This window comes from Lactuca virosa, chromosome 1 (assembly GCF_052849685.1).
Source record: "Lactuca virosa cultivar CGN04683 chromosome 1, Lactuca_virosa_CGN04683_v6, whole genome shotgun sequence".
Taxonomy (NCBI): Eukaryota; Viridiplantae; Streptophyta; class Magnoliopsida; order Asterales; family Asteraceae; genus Lactuca; species Lactuca virosa.
Window position 1 is genome coordinate 156,602,321 of NC_136426.1, and position 16,131 is coordinate 156,618,451.

The 16,131-nt window shown below is 31.2% G+C and overlaps 1 protein-coding gene across 2 annotated transcripts; it reads left to right on the forward strand.

Moving 5' to 3' along the window:
• The first annotated feature begins 4,976 nt into the window (after positions 1–4,976).
• On the forward strand, positions 4,977–10,999 carry LOC145160372 (dihydroorotate dehydrogenase (quinone), mitochondrial-like). 2 transcript variants are annotated; one of them, XM_079079542.1, is made up of 12 exons: positions 4,977–5,072; positions 5,152–5,399; positions 5,706–5,788; positions 5,901–6,224; positions 7,034–7,289; positions 8,247–8,327; positions 8,421–8,528; positions 9,605–9,634; positions 9,733–9,870; positions 9,988–10,025; positions 10,146–10,245; positions 10,663–10,999. In XM_079079542.1, exons 2-12 carry the CDS (start codon positions 5,253–5,255, stop codon positions 10,735–10,737), a joined length of 1,380 nt encoding a protein of 459 aa, XP_078935668.1. In that variant the 5' UTR covers positions 4,977–5,072; positions 5,152–5,252; the 3' UTR covers positions 10,738–10,999. The 2 variants fall into 2 exon arrangements, with proteins under 2 accessions (XP_078935668.1, XP_078935659.1); XM_079079533.1 differs by having other exon boundaries at positions 5,015–5,399.
• The last annotated feature ends 5,132 nt before the right edge of the window (positions 11,000–16,131 follow it).

The following is a 16,131-nucleotide window of genomic DNA, read 5'->3' on the forward strand; positions in this document are numbered from 1 at the left end:
TCATAATAATGATAATGAACTTAAACATAAGTTATACTTAAATCACGGTAAGCATAACTTAACTTATAGGTGGTTTAGTGAGAAACCGGACTTTGCACGAGCATAATTTCTAAACTGAAAGCTCTATTTCTCGAGGCTTTCTGGCACTCCGGAGCTTCTCTACTAACACTTAGGAAGTGATAGAGAAAGGCCTTGGGACCTTGGGAGGTTTTTGGATGAGAAATGATGAAGAGGTGTGAAGAAAAGAGTGAAATTCGTGTTCTGTTTATAGGCTGTCAGGACGCCTAGTACGCTGGGCGAACTCAAATTATGTTGGGCGTACTCAAATTATGTTTGGCGTAATCAGTATGCTATGTTGGGCATATGCAAATTACGCTGGGCGTACTAGGGGCCATGCGTCAACATCTGGTGGCAAGCCGTGCGGAAGAAGGGGGTGCACCAGATCGAGACACGTGCCACACCGAGGTTAATCCAGAAATTAATTATCTTGTAAAATTCATAACTTTTGAATATGAGGTCTGTTTTTGACGACGTTCTTTATATCCATGTGTAGCTATCAACGAGATCTACAACTTCCGTTTCGACTCCGTCGGCTAATTTTGACTTTATTTTTAAAGTTATCTTTTAACAGGCTTCGACAGTTAAAGTCTGTTAAAAATTCATAACTTTGTCATCTGACGTCCGTTTTCGACCGTCTTTATATCGTTGAGCTCCTATTAACGAGATCTTCAATTCTCGTTTAGATTGTGTCGGCTAATAATTGATCTATCTAAAATTCGATTTCTGAGTTGTACACTGCTATGCTGAATCTTATAAAAATCATATATTCCTCAAATGATGTCAGATTTGGACATTCTCTATATGCACACTCTCAGTTTAATGAATACTACGACTCTAGTTTAGATCACTAAGTCTAAAAAGTATTTTATCAAAAATTTACATTTTACGTTACGTAGAATCGTGCTGTTTAAATCGCGAAACTTCAACGGGTCATAACTTCTTCGTTATAAGTCGGTTTTCAACGTTCTTTATGTACGAAATCCTTGTGACATATACTATAACTTTGGTCAAGATTATTTATTGTAAATAATCATCTATCAAAAAATCATTTTTAATGCTTATTATCTCTAAATTGACTAGCCCGAATCTGCGGGCGTTAGACATGAGTAATGGTAAAGATAGAGTAGGAGAAAGCATGAGATGAGCCTGAGAAGAGGCTAGGATAGATGAAGATAGAGCAAAAGAAAATTACAAGAAGAGATGGAAAACATAAGGTAAGATAAAGTATGAATATGGGAAGACAAGATTAGAATTAAAGAGGCATACTAAAGATTGATGTAGAGTATGATTGCATGAAAATAGAGTATGATATAACTCACCAGACCTGTGTGGTCTGATGTTGTAGATTTTTCATGTATTACAGGTTCATTTAGTAGTCGTTGTATGAGAGGAGGTAGGAGCACGAGGACTTGGACTAGAAGTACTTTTTATTTTTAGTATTTTGTTGTTGTAAATTTAAAGTTATGTTTTATTGTAAACCCAATGATACATGGGATGTTAAGTGTTTTTGAGATATAGAGTTCCGTAAATATTTACAAAACTCTGATAATCCCTAAAATGTTTAGAGTGAAAAATTCAAGTCTTTACATTTAACATCCCAAAAATCCACTATTTTTTTTTGAAATCAAAATAAAACATTTCCAAAATAGGGGTTCTATCCATAACAATCATAAAATATCACAAAAATATCGTCAAATGTGTAAACTAAGTCTTATTTTGAAACTAAAACACAAAACATAAACATAAATAGATGCCATGCCCCCGAGAATGTCCAAATACCCCCAATCAAGCTCGCTCATTGCCTTTCGAACTTGAAGGACCTACAACTAAAACATGAATAACAAATGTAAGCCCAAGGCTTAGTGAGTAATCATAACAATCACTCATTATACAGATCATAAGAAATTCTTATCACATACATAAACATCATATAATCATAATTCTCCACATATTATATATATGCTGGCAGACATAACCCCACATATAATTTTTTCTCTTATTAGTTCTATAAGCACACACAATAACTTTATGTAATCACTTTTGTTTTGTATTACCTAGTTTTTTAAGGAAGGAAAAAAACATACATTGCTACATTTCACTCCAATAAGCTTTTCAAGAAAAATGCTGAACTCCAAAACTCCATCCCACCGGAATCAACATCCCAGACTAATGCTCTATCTGGACTGATATATAAAAAATGTTTGCGGATGGATGTTCCATTATAGTGGTCATCAACAATCAGAAGAGTACCGTTACACATTACCCTTTTCTGTATATGATTGACCAAGAAGGTGGATGCGGAGGAAACAATGACCTAACTAGGTGTAGTGGAGGTATCAATTCCCTAAACGAAGCAAAGAGACAACATAGTGTGGGTGCATATAGAAGAATGTATGCCCTAATTTCCAAGATGGTATCTATGTGTGCATATTAGAGTAAATGGATGTTTTGAGCATCCTAATTTCTATGTAATACCCCATGTAATTTCCATGTATTGCACATCTAATTTTTTAAATTTGAAATTATCAATATAACCAGTAAAACCCTACACTAACCGGTCATATGAGTGTTTTTGAACAACCTAAACAAGTTTAATTTTCATATGTGTAATATAATTGACAAAATGTGTACATAGGTAAAGTATATTACCCTTATAAGTTATTAACCTTATTAAGAAAGTTAAGATGTTACATTTTCCTAATGCTTAACTAAAAAATAGTTCAAAATTTTGATAGTAGGTAAACATTATTGAAATTGTTCTCTTTGGTTCTGACTAGTTCTAAGATTTAAATAACTATTTGTTTTGTATTGGTTCCAACATTCCAATAATTGTTAATTTTGGGTTTAGGACTAGTTTTCTAGAATTAGGTTACATACCGGATGGTGCACAATTCATTATTAACAAAAGAAATTCATATTAATATGGTAAAATGTTAATAATTATATTGAACCAAATTGATTTGATTCCATATGTTATAAGGGATATATATATATATATATATATATATATATATATATATATATATATATATATATATATATATAGATTATACCATGATAATACACAATAATAATAATAAGTATAATATATAACAATGTTGAACTAAAGAATGAACTGCTACATTAACAAACGAAACAAACAGACTCCTCACAATTGTGATGTTATTTCTTGAATAACGAACCAAGTACGAATCTATTAGAGAACAAACTACTTATTTCTAAAATCAAGTAAAGTCATATATCTTCTATAGATGATCACATTGAATAAAATTCATGCCCATAAGATCATATTCATCTAAGTTGTTTTTGGCATTATCTTGAAAAGTCATACCCCTAGTTCGTCATTACTCAATTATTCTTTAACTACAAAGGCTGTGTTAATCACTAATGCTTCTTGTAGTCCTTTAACGTCATTAAGATTTTTTTTTGAACTATTTATTTTTTCATTTAAAGCATGGTCTTCTTCTACTTAGCCCTCCTTGTAGTTTAGAGTAACAATGATTAGGTGAGGTACAACACTAACAAACAACAAAACCAACACTCAATATCAACATGTGAATGACATACTCACATGTTGCTGAATGTAAACACAAATGAATTGAGATCATAAACAACAAGAATCACATTGCAATGATAATATAATTCACCGATTATTGGAATCTCCAACCCCTTGAATAGTTAAGAACGATCTTAATTTCTTAATGCATGATGTGACCATGCCTTGGAAAAAAAAAGAAAAAAATTATAATCACAAATGTATAGTTGAATAGGGAATATACAAATTTAAAATAAGATCTAATTCATATTGGGAATTGTATTTATTACATGCCATGACTTAGCTAGATGTAACCATTATACCTCTCAAAATGTTTCTCGTGAATGTTTAGTCGTGTTGTTTTATGTCGAAAAGTATTCTCACCGATGCGTGATGACATATTCGTAATTAAGAGGATGATATTTTGCTTAACTCCATAACAAAGTAGTATTATGACGACACACTACTACCTTTTTAGGTCATTCTAGTGAATTTTGTATTTTCCGATGATAATGAGAAAATTACAAATTTAGCCTAATACACTAATTACTTTGTGGAAAATAGCCAAAAAAAACCCAAATTGCATTTTTAGCCACTAAAATCGCAGATGAGTATAAGCCATTTGCGATTTCGTCATGCCATCCGCGAACGTACAAGTGGCTAAAGCACAGACGTGCTTTAGCCACTTGTATGTTCGCAGCTGGTTATTATTATTATTTTTTATTTTTATTTTTCGCTATATATATACCCCTTTTACAACCTAAAATCGCAGATGGACTATGCGATTTCCTCTCGTTTCACCTGCGATTTTATGATTTTTTTTTGTTTTTTTTTTTTTTTTTGTATTTTGACTATGAAAGATAGGGTTTGACTACGAAATAACTTTATTTATGGTTCTGTTTTAAGATCTTACCATATTTTCGGGATTGTTGAAGAAATCGTCCATTATAACTCTAAGGAAATCGTAGGGAGAGAGTGTTTCTCTAAAAAAGATAGTGAAAATGAAGGGAAAAAAAACGTTTTATACTAAAACTCTACGAAATCACAGATGGAAAACACCAAATCACAGATGGACTGTTTCATCTGCGAACGTACAAGTGCCTAAAGTACAAATGTGCTTTAGGCACTTGTACGTTCGCAGATGGAAATGCGAAATCGCAGATGGACTTAATCCATCTGCGATTTTAAGTGCTAATTTTGTAATTTGGATTTTTTTTGGCTATTTTCCACAAAGTAATTAGTGTATTTGGTTAAATTTGTAATTTTCTCAATATTTAACATGTGACCGGGAATCGTAATTATGAACTTTTTATAATAAAAAAAGAGATCTTCATACAACAAAAAGTAGAAGGACCAAAATTGTAAATAACATAAACCCCCTAGGCAAAGGTGAAGTTTAGCCGAAAAGGTTACTTCGAAGGAACAAGGGTTTCCACGAAGCGAATAAGCCGACAATATTCTACGTCAAAATATTAGCGTAAGAACTCTTCAATTCCCCCCTACAAACAAATGAACAGTTATTTCCCTAATTGCAAACAGGTTTGATCATGTCGCAGTCGCACTCGTAGCTAACGACGGAAGTTCTGTAAATTCGAAAAGGTAAATCGCGAGCTTGAAGAACACAATCATTGTGTATTGCGGCTGACTTTTTGGAAAGATGACGGCAAGAATTGCATTGAGATTCATGAAAGAATGTTTGAAACAGAAGCTCAAATCAACGGCGGCTCCCAGACATTATTATTCATCTTCATCTTCATCTTCCACTGCTCCTGTTAAACCAAATATTCCTCATTCTTCACGAAAGGTGACTTTTCCTTCCTTTTAGAACACAAACAACGTGTATGCATCACCTCCATTCAAAACTGAAAATAATACATTTGACTTTGAGTGTGTTCTTCACCTCAAAATTAGTACGAACAATTTCTTGTGCAACAAGAAATTAACAAAATTACACAGTATATTGACTATATTCAAATTTGAATTTGGAATGTATCGGGCTTGAATATAAACAATCAACAGTGGTTTAATAGCAAAAATATTCATAAATTGAAATTTATTTGAATTTTCATGTGTATTGGTTTATGAATTTGTAATTAATTTTACATTTTAGGGAAGATTACTTACAGGAGCTACCATTGGCATGGTTATAGCTGGGGGCGCTTACGCTAGCACTGTTGATGAAGCAACATTCGGGTATTTAAATCCCTTACTCTGTTTCCATTGATTTACTGATAAATGATGTTAAAAGCACATTGCTATTTTCTTCATTTAACCCTAATTGATGTACAATTCAATTCATATGCAGTGGGTGGCTATTTTCAGCAACAAAAGTTGTAAATCCATTCTTTGCATTGCTGGATCCAGAGGTTGCTCATCGCCTAGCTGTCTCTGCTGCAGCTCGTGGGTGGGTCCCACGAGAAAAGAGGCCAGATCAGCAAATTTTAGGGCTTGAAGTTTGGGGAAGAAGGTTTTCTAATCCAATAGGACTTGCTGCAGGATTTGATAAAAATGCAGAAGCTGTTGAAGGTTTACTTGGATTAGGGTTTGGATTTGTGGAAGTTGGATCAGTTACTCCTATTCCACAAGAGGGTAATCCAAAGCCTCGTATGTTTAGATTGAGAAATGAAGGGTGAGAAACAAATTTTTTCTATTATCAAGGGCAAGTTTGTAATTTGTAAAAAGTTAGGACTTAGGACTCGTTTTCTTGGCTTTCTACATTGAGTTGTTCTTTCTGTATTAAGTCAAACAGAAACACACATATAAGCTTACCTGATTAGGGTGCTTCTTCTTGACTTAATGCATGAAAGTGAGGGAAATAAGGCTTTCACTTTAAGTCCTGACTTTTTACGAATTTGCCCTTGTTTATTTTTTCGTTTCATTTCCCAAATTGTTGTCATCTTCTCAAATATTTCTTAAACATTAGTTATCGAGACAACAACGCCTAATGGATGTTTCCTTTTGACTTGATACAAAAGGATCTTAATGTGTAATTAGAAAGGAGGGAGGGTTTATGTGCTTAAACAGAAGGGTAAAATGGTCATTTCTTGTTTAGATGGTTCGTTCAGTCCAAAAAGAATCAGTCTTTGTTCATACAAAACTCATTCTAGACTGAATGAACCATCTGAACGAGTAAATGACCATTTTACCCTTCTCGAGTAAAAAAACGACCGCTTCTTTGAGAATTGTAACAAATAGAAATTGTAAAACAAAACAGAGATTGCCCTCATGAGAATTTTCAAACTTGTTTCTGATTTGTACAAAATGACCATTTTACCCTTTTTGAGTAAAAAACGACCATTTCTTTGAGAATTGTAACAATTAGAAACTGTAAAACAAAACAGAGATCTCCCTCATGAGAATTATTCAAACTTATTTCTGATTTGTACAAAATGACCATTTTACCCTTCTTGAGCCAACGTGTTTTGACTTTATGGACAGGGCCATAATCAACAGATGTGGATTTAATAGTGAAGGAATAGTTGCTGTTGCAAAAAGGTTAGGAGCTCAACATGGTAAGAGAAAACTAGATGAAACATCAAGCACTTCAGCTTCTTCAAATGATGAAGTCAAAACTGGAGGGAAAGCGGGTCCCGGAATTCTCGGGGTTAATATTGGAAAAAATAAAAGTAGTGAAGATGCTGCTGCAGATTATGTACAAGGTGTACATACGTTGTCTCAGTATGCTGATTATTTGGTATCTTCCCTATTCTATTTTCATCTTTTATTTGTTGATTTGTTCTTCACATTCATATTTTCACTTATGATATTACTTTCTATAATCCTACTTGAAAAATGTGATATTGGTGGAGTTTCTAAGATTAGCTTTGTTAATGCAAATATATAAAAGTTGTAGATTTAGTCAAGATGAAGAAGAGGAAGTGAGGGCAAAATAGTCATTTAGCATAAATCTCATACTTCCTATAATCCTACTTGAAAAATGTGATTTTGGTGGAGTTTCTAAGATTAGATATGCTAATGCAAATATATAGAAGTTGTGGATTTAGTCAAGATGAAGAAGAGAAAATGAGGGCAAAATAGTCATTTAGCATAAACTTAATTGTTAATGGCTACTCTTTTGAGTTAAAGATCCAGGGACAAATGGTGCAATGAAACTATGTTTTGGGGACCATTTATGCAAAAAAATGAAACATCTGGACTGAATCCATAACTTTTGTGAGAGCATAGTGATGAAATTGGTAATTTAGTCTTTTATTCATTTAACCATTTAATTATTTTATGTAGTGATTAAACATTTAAACCATTATATGTTTTTTTTTTTTTGAAAAAACACTATTTTTTAAATTTAACCATTGAACTATTAATTTTATCAATTTAGTCACTAAATTATTATATAATGATTATAAAAATTAATAGTTTAGTGGCTAAATCGATAAAGTTATGAAAATACATTGTGTTTTTCCATATTTTACCCTTTTTCAAAATCGGGTATCTGGGAAATTTTTTTATTTTTTATTTTAATTTTTTTTGGAAGGTCAAAAAAGGTATAATGGTTTAATCACTATAGAGAATAGTTAAATGGCCAATAAAATGGTGAAAGTTCAAGTTGGATCTTGATTAAATGATTATTTTGAGAATTTACTCTTATAATTCTTTTTTGATTTATTGCATATTATATTTAATCATGTTACAGGTAATCAATATTTCTTCCCCAAATACCCCTGGACTCCGACAACTTCAAGGAAGAAAACAGTTAAAGGACCTTATCAAGAAGGTACAAAATTCTGCTTCTAATTTCTAATTTAATTTATTTTTTGTTAATTGAGAGATAAAGGGTATAATCGTCACATGTTTGTTATTATTAAAGATTCAAGCAGCCCGCGATGAAATGCAGTGGGCTGAAGAGGGCCCACCTCCATTATTGGTAAAAATTGCTCCTGATTTATCAAAACAAGACCTTGAAGATATTGCACAGGTATGTATATATTTTGCATCACAATATTTGAGAAAATGAAAAAAAAAAAATTGAGGACAACTTTGTAAAAAGTTAGGACTTAATGGGGAAAGACTTTTCTTAAATTTGTGTATTAATATAAAGTTGTATTCAGACACTATCCCTTTACCTTTTTGCCCCCTTTCATCTCAATTCCTCTCACGTTAAAGTTGATGAATATTGTGAAATTAGTATTTTGGAATGTGAGGGTAAAATGGTCATTTAGTCTAATTTCATATGGTTTTTATTTAGCTATTAAAGAAACAGACACTATCCCTTTACCTTTTTGCCCCTCTTCTTTTTTCTTTCCAATTCCTCTCGTGTTAAAATTGATGAATATTGTGAAATTAGTTTTTTGGAATGCAAGGGTAAAATGGTCATTTAGTCTAATTCATACGGGTTTTATTCAGTCTATAAAAGAATCTAGAAAAGATTTACCTTTTTGCCCCGCTTGTTTATCCTCACAATTCCTCTCATGTTAAAATTAATGAATATTATGAAATTAGTTTTTTGGAATGCAAGGGTAAAATGGTCATTTAGTCTAACTCATACGGGTTTTATTCAGTCTATAAAAGAATCTAGAAAACTTTACCTTTTTGCCCCTCTTCTATTTTCCTCCCAATTCCTCTCATTGTTAAAGTTGATGAATATTGTGAAATTAGTTTTTTGGAATGCAAGGGTAAAATGGTCATTTAGTCTAATTCATACGGGTTTTATTCAGTCTACAAAAGAATCTAGAAAAGATTACCTTTTTGCCCCTCTTGTTTATCCTTACAATTCCTCTCATGTTAAAATTGATAAGTATTGTGAAATTAGTTTTTTGGAATGCAAGGGTAAAATGGTCATTTAGTCTAATTCATACGGGTTTTATTCAGTCTATAAAAGAGTCTAGAAAAGATTTACCTTTTTTCACCTCGTCTTTTTCCTCCCAATTCCTCTCACAATAAAGCTGATGAATATTGTGAAATTAGTTTTTCAGAATGTAAGGGTAAAACGGTCATTTAGTCCGTTTTACACAAATTCTTATGGTTCTTATTTTTTTTTGTTTGATAATGTAGGTTGCTCTTGCTCTCCGGTTGGATGGTTTGGTATGTTTTTTTATTCAATTGAAGAAATATGTTTTTTTTAAGGATTCAAACAACATTCATGGATTTTAATTATTTAATTATTTATTTTTTCTTTGTAGATTATATCAAATACAACTGTTTCAAGGCCAGAAATAGTGGAGAACAATTCTGTATCAAAGGAAAGTGGTGGATTAAGTGGGAAGCCTCTTTTTATCTTGTCAACTGACATTCTAAAGGAGATGTATTTATTAACAAAGGTTCATTTCAAATTCACTTACTACTAAAATATTATCCCTTTTTCTTTTTCTTTTTCTTTTTCCTTTTCTTAAAACTCATTTGAGAATATATTTCTTCTTCTTCTTCTATTTTTTTAGGGAAGGATTCCTTTGATTGGCTGTGGAGGTGTGAGCAGGTTCGTGTCTGATTTTCATATATATATATATATATATATATATATATATATATATATATATATTTCATTAATTATAATTCTAAATTTTATTAAATAAATCACTTTACCATATTTTTTTAGTGGAGAAGATGCTTACAAGAAAATAAGAGCAGGAGCTACTCTTGTTCAGCTTTATACAGCTTTTGCTTATGGTGGGCCCGCTCTTATACCCCAGATAAAGGTATATAGATTTTGTCACTAAAGGGTAAAATGGTCATTTACTCATATTCAGTCCAAAGAAGAAACAATAATTCGTGTTTTTGAAATAGTAGAGGACTTTTAGCAACAGATAGAATGTAAGAAGAATGTATTAAGACTATAGATATGAGCTCTTGTATACCCTTTTTGCTATAGAAATTGCACAAAAGGGTAAAATTGTCATTTACTCATATTCAGTCCAAAGAAGAAACAATAAATAGTGTTTTTGAAATAGTAAAGGACTTTAAGCAACGGATAGAACGTAAGAAGAATGTATTAAGACTATAGATATGAACTCTTGTATGCCCTTTTTGCTATAGATTTTGCACAAAAGGGTAAAATGGTCATTTACTCATATTCAGTTATACTATATAAAGACTATTTTTTATTTGTTTTGTAGGCTGAACTTGCAGAGTGTTTAGAAAAAGACGGGTTTAAATCAGTTTATGATGCGGTTGGAGCAGATTGCAGATAATTATTTGGAATTTTCACAATCTTTTTTGATGATTTTTGTAAAGATAAGTGAGTGAGAGGATGGATTTTCATAAATCATACTTACAACTTCCTTATGAAGTTGTAATTTTGCAAGACTTTGAAGTATTTAAATTTCCCCTTTTTTTTTTGTTAGTTGAAGAAAGTTTACAATTTTGATGATTCACTAATTCCTAGAATTCATTGCTAATAACATTATATTACTTTACATAAATGGGGAAGAATTATGTATTGGGTTTAAAGCATTTTATTCAAGAGTCTTTAGTTTTAGAAATAGTTGTATAGTTTTGCTTCAAAAGATTATGGATTTTGTTGTCAAAGTCTAAGATTTTGACTTGACTTAATATGTTTCAGTCTGCTTTTGGTTAAAGATTTTATAGTTTTTATGTTTATATGTATTGGACCAATGTTTTAAAAACCTTTATATATGTTCTAAAAAAAGCTATTTGTTCCAAAACGTGTGAGAATGTTTATCTACCTATTGGTTTGATAATAACTGAGGTGGAAGTGCGTTTTAGATTAAATTTTTATGTGAGTTGTGAGTTATGACTAGAGGTACAAATTCGTTCTTAGATTTTTGGACTAAATGGTAGATGTGTAAGAAATATATCCCTAACTTAATTTTGTTATTAAGTAAATAAATAAATCTACAAGTTGATTAGAATGACTATATATATTAGTTTGTATGTAATCATGTATTATTTCAATATCTACTCTAATAAATAAATAAAGATCTTTTTGACACATGTCACATTCTCATTCATTTTGCCACATGTAATTTTGTGGTATTTTTAAATTAATTTTTATTCCACATATCATTTTATAGTTTTTCAATTTTATTAAATTCCACATAATATTAAATATAATAATGAATACATATCAATTTCATTAATGAACTTTCATTCTAATTTTAAAATTACAAAATTAAAGTTTTATTAATTTCTTTTATTTATTTATCCAAATCATTTCTTTAAATTTAAAAGAGAAAAAAAAAACACTTTAATTTTTATAATTCAATTTTTTTTTCATTTTTCTTATAAATTCAAACTTCTAAAATGTTTAGAATTTTATATTATAAATAAACCCATGTAAACATGAGTCTCACACTTAGTTCATAATATATTGTGTACTAATAGGGTAAATGAACGGCAACACATGCCAACGCCTCATTGGATGCCTTTTATAGAATTTCATGCATCAACCAATAGCCTCTCATTACAGTAAATGATTGTAAATACAAATAATTCATGAAAAACATCATGTTTATCGAAATAAATGTGTATATATTACAACTTAAAATGAATGTGTATATGTTACAATTGTTTTTCTTATGAGAACGTGTTGGTTTAATAACAATTTCTTCAAATATCTAGGAATGAATAGCTATATCATGCATTGTGACATTTCGTGTAAAACTTAGTCTGACACATTTCCACGTGAATTGTTATCGAATGAAAAAATATGTATTTTTACGAACCTTTAGGAATTATGTTATCTCTTTTACCTATAAGACTTTGTTTAGGACTACTCACTCGTTAAGACCGAGTTTACTTGATTGGCAAGTCTTAGTTTGATAACAACTCAATCAAAAAAAAAACTTGCTTTTATAAATTGTACCGTTTATACCACAATTATATGTGCAAACTGGAATATAGTTATATGACAATTACACACCGATATATTTCCTTTCATGATTAGGAAAATCTTGAAATTGGATCATGTTGCATTTGAAATCATAGAAACGACACCATTAAATAGGCCAAAGACAAAACACTATATTAAAGTTCAAATTTTGTTGCCAAGTTTAAAATTTGAACTAACTTTTTCAGAAAGTCAACACTCATAATAGAGATGGAGAATTCAACATTTGTTGTTATTCCAAATCATAAACTCAACCTTTGATCAAATAAATATTAAGAAGATTAAAATGGAAACTCTTTTAGTTCTTCATTTTCATAAATCAACCAAAAACATCTTTATAGATTTAAGTATTTTCAACTAGTTATGAACACAACAAAACGATTTAAACAAAAATATTAAGAAATATTTGAGAATCAATGCAAAACAATAACTATAAAACACTAAATCGCTTCACATAAACGAGGTAGAAAAGATGATAAAAAAATTTAGACTACGTGAATAATGAATGAGATGTTCATCAACTCTTCACTTATATATTCATATTGCATTCAAGTTTATATATTTAGAATATCTACATATGTGGTCCTTATACGCTCATGATTCAAGAACTTAAGTCCTCACACTTTATAACTCTTCTATCTACACTTTTTTTTTGTTGCTACATTTCACTTTATAACCTTGCACATAAACTATCAGTAAGTTTCTACAAAATCTAAACACCAATAATTCCAAAGATAAGATTGTAAGATTATTAATTCATAATTTTGCAATACCCTCCCTCAATCTTATCTTTGGAACGGATCATGCAACATTAAGTTTTCACATGGATTATTATGTAGTTTTCCATTTAATGGTTTTGTAAAAATATTGCCACTTGTTCTTGTCTTTTATTATCCTTGCAAAAGCCTTTTAAATCACAAAAATAACAAAATGAATATCAATCTCAATGTGTTTAGTTCGTTTATGAAAAACATGATTTAACAATAATGGAATGGTAAAACTGTTATCACACAAAAGTTTAAGAAATTCACATTTTACATTTAAATCTATTAAAGGTTTTGCAACCTAAAAAAATTCACAAAAATCAAAAGCTAAAGAACTTACTCATATTTAGTAGATGATTTTGAAACAATGTGTTATATTTTTTAGTTGGGATAATCATTTGAGAGGGTAACATACTATTGCTTTTGGTCACTAAACTTTTTTTCGTGATCTAATAACCCTTTAACTTGTTGATTCATGAAGATTTTCCCTTTATGACGGATTTTAGCTGGTTTCAGTGGTTGAATCGATCCTAGGTGTCTTTTTTATCCTACGTGGCCAATTAGGTGGCATGTAGGCCCCGATTTTGTTTCCCATCCTCATTAAAGTTAAGACCGAAGTCTCATTTGGTCCTTAAATTCGATTAGGGCACGAAGTTTCATTAACCTCCTTCAATCTTCAATTAGTCTCTATAATGGCTTCATCACAATGTCCCACTGATCGGAACTTCATTGTAGTGGATTTCCACTACAATGGAACGTTTGCACCCAACCCATTAGTATACTTTGATCATGACAGAACATCAATGCAAGATGTTGACTTCAGTGCATTTGAGTACAAGTAGTTCATGGAATTTCTTTAGAAGCTCACTAGAACGACAATCAAAGATATCTACTTCTGCCTTCCACAAGAGTCTTTAAGTCAGGGAATTCATACACTGGTGAATGACGGTGATTACAAAGAATTTTTGGATTTGGCTTATGAAAATGAGAGGAGAATGAATTTCACACCCCCAAACCAGGATGGCAGAAACGTCCGGGGGTGGGATGACTTCATGTACAGTATCATAACAACGAGTATAATAGTGACCAAAGCAAACACAACCATCATAAATATAATTGAAAAAGTTACACCATAGTACGAGTTACATGTTTCAAAATCAATTACATTATGATGAAAAAAATGATTTTTTTGACGCCTTAGCGTCCCATCCTCAAAAGCTGTTAGTTACCTGGTTTAGTGATTACCTGAGAATACAAGTAGTTTTGAAAGAGTGTCAATTAAGTTGGTGAGTTCATAAGCTTTTGTACGTAGGGTTGAAATCATTTCTTTGTAAAAGTAGTGTTTGTTCAAGAAAAATCCAATATTTTCCTTGTGAAATGAGTTGTAGTCTTAAAACCCAAAGACCGAAATGTACAAGTATTTTCCATACTTATGATAGTATATGCAGTTTTAAATTTACATAAAACCGTTTGAATGAAAGAATCCCCGTAAACTTTATGTATCGTTATTTCCCTATGTGAGTTATTATAACCGTGCTAATGACTTAGATGACCTGTTACGACGTTCTTCAGGCATCGAAATGTTATGACATTTGTCACCCCAGACCTGCTGGTCTAGCTGTTGCATGCAACTTAGGTGCGGGATTGTCAATCCTAATATAGATCTATACACAAGTATCACGCTCTCCCTACAAGTGACTCTGGTTATAATACAGGACTTGGTAGGTACACTAATGTATACTTGAAGACTTAGCTCACAAAATGATTTAATGAGTTTACGTGTAGTGTGAACGAAAACCTTTTTGTAGTGAGTTTGTAGTGCAAATGAACCATAAACTATACCTATTATAGTTTATCGTAAATGTTTGTAGTGATGAAAACCCTTGTGTGTATGATGTTTACCTTCTCATGAAAGTAAAATAACATGAAATATAATCAACATGTAATTTATATTATAACACACTTTTCTCAACATGTTACAAAGTGTGAATGAAATTGTTAACCATTTTTCTAGTTTTAACTTTTCTGTTTCCGTTCTTAGAAAAATTAAAGAAAAATCATCGGAAGTCGAAATCTGAATCCGTAAACTCTAAGAATTTATTAAATGAGTCTACTTTGTTCCTAATTTTTATTATGATTTTTAGTGGTCTCTAACTAGTGTGAAAATGTTCATCTTCACAGACTGGTCCGAAATCATTTATGAAATGATAAGCAGTTTTGTAAAAATCGCCATAAATTGTAGAAAAATCGTATGAACGTATGAGAGTAGTCCTTAGAAAGGCATAAACCTGAACTACTTGCATCTTGTACAGTTTAGAAAAATAATAAGTTTAAGATGTTCAAAATAGTCTGTGAATGGAACTCAACTTTTCTGTTGAAAGCTAATGTTTAACTTTAGATTATGTTTTTGGTGTTATAACTTGTATCCCCCCTAAAACGTGAAGAAAACATGAAAATGTAGGGGTATGAACTCACCTTATGTGGTGTCTTGTGGTGGAAGGTTGAGAATGAAGAGTTTCAAGTCAAGAACACTTGAAAGATGCTTGAAGACTTGAAGATCCTATGAAGAAATATGTGATATTTGTGTAAATGATTTATGATTTGTATGAAGGTGTGAAGATTGTGTAGAAGTTTGAAGAAGATACTTAACAACAATGGAGGAAAATTAAGAATACTCTTGAAGGAAATCGTGTTCTTGAGTGAGAGAGCAAAGAGAAAGTTTGCTTTTTGGTGAGAGAAAGTGAAATCTTGGACGAGAAGAAAAAGGATCTCTTGGATTTGTTTATAAGGATTTGATAAGAGGTAACTTGTTGGGAAAGATTGTGTAAAGGAAAATGAATTGACTAGCTAGATGTGAATAGTGACATAAAGTATGAATAGTGACCTGAAGTTGTCATAAAGTTGTCATAACTTTATGGGAAATGTCAAAGAGTACATTTATATCCTTTTGATCTTATCCTCAACAATAGTAA

Coding starts and splice junctions, on each gene's coding strand:
- LOC145160372 (XM_079079542.1), top strand. CDS start 5,253: ATGACGGCAAGAATTGCATTGAGATTCATGAAAGAATGTTTGAAACAG. Junction 9,635..9,732: donor CTCTCCGGTTGGATGGTTTG/GTATGTTTTTTT, acceptor TTTTCTTTGTAG/ATTATATCAAATACAACTGT. Junction 9,871..9,987: donor AGATGTATTTATTAACAAAG/GTTCATTTCAAA, acceptor CTATTTTTTTAG/GGAAGGATTCCTTTGATTGG.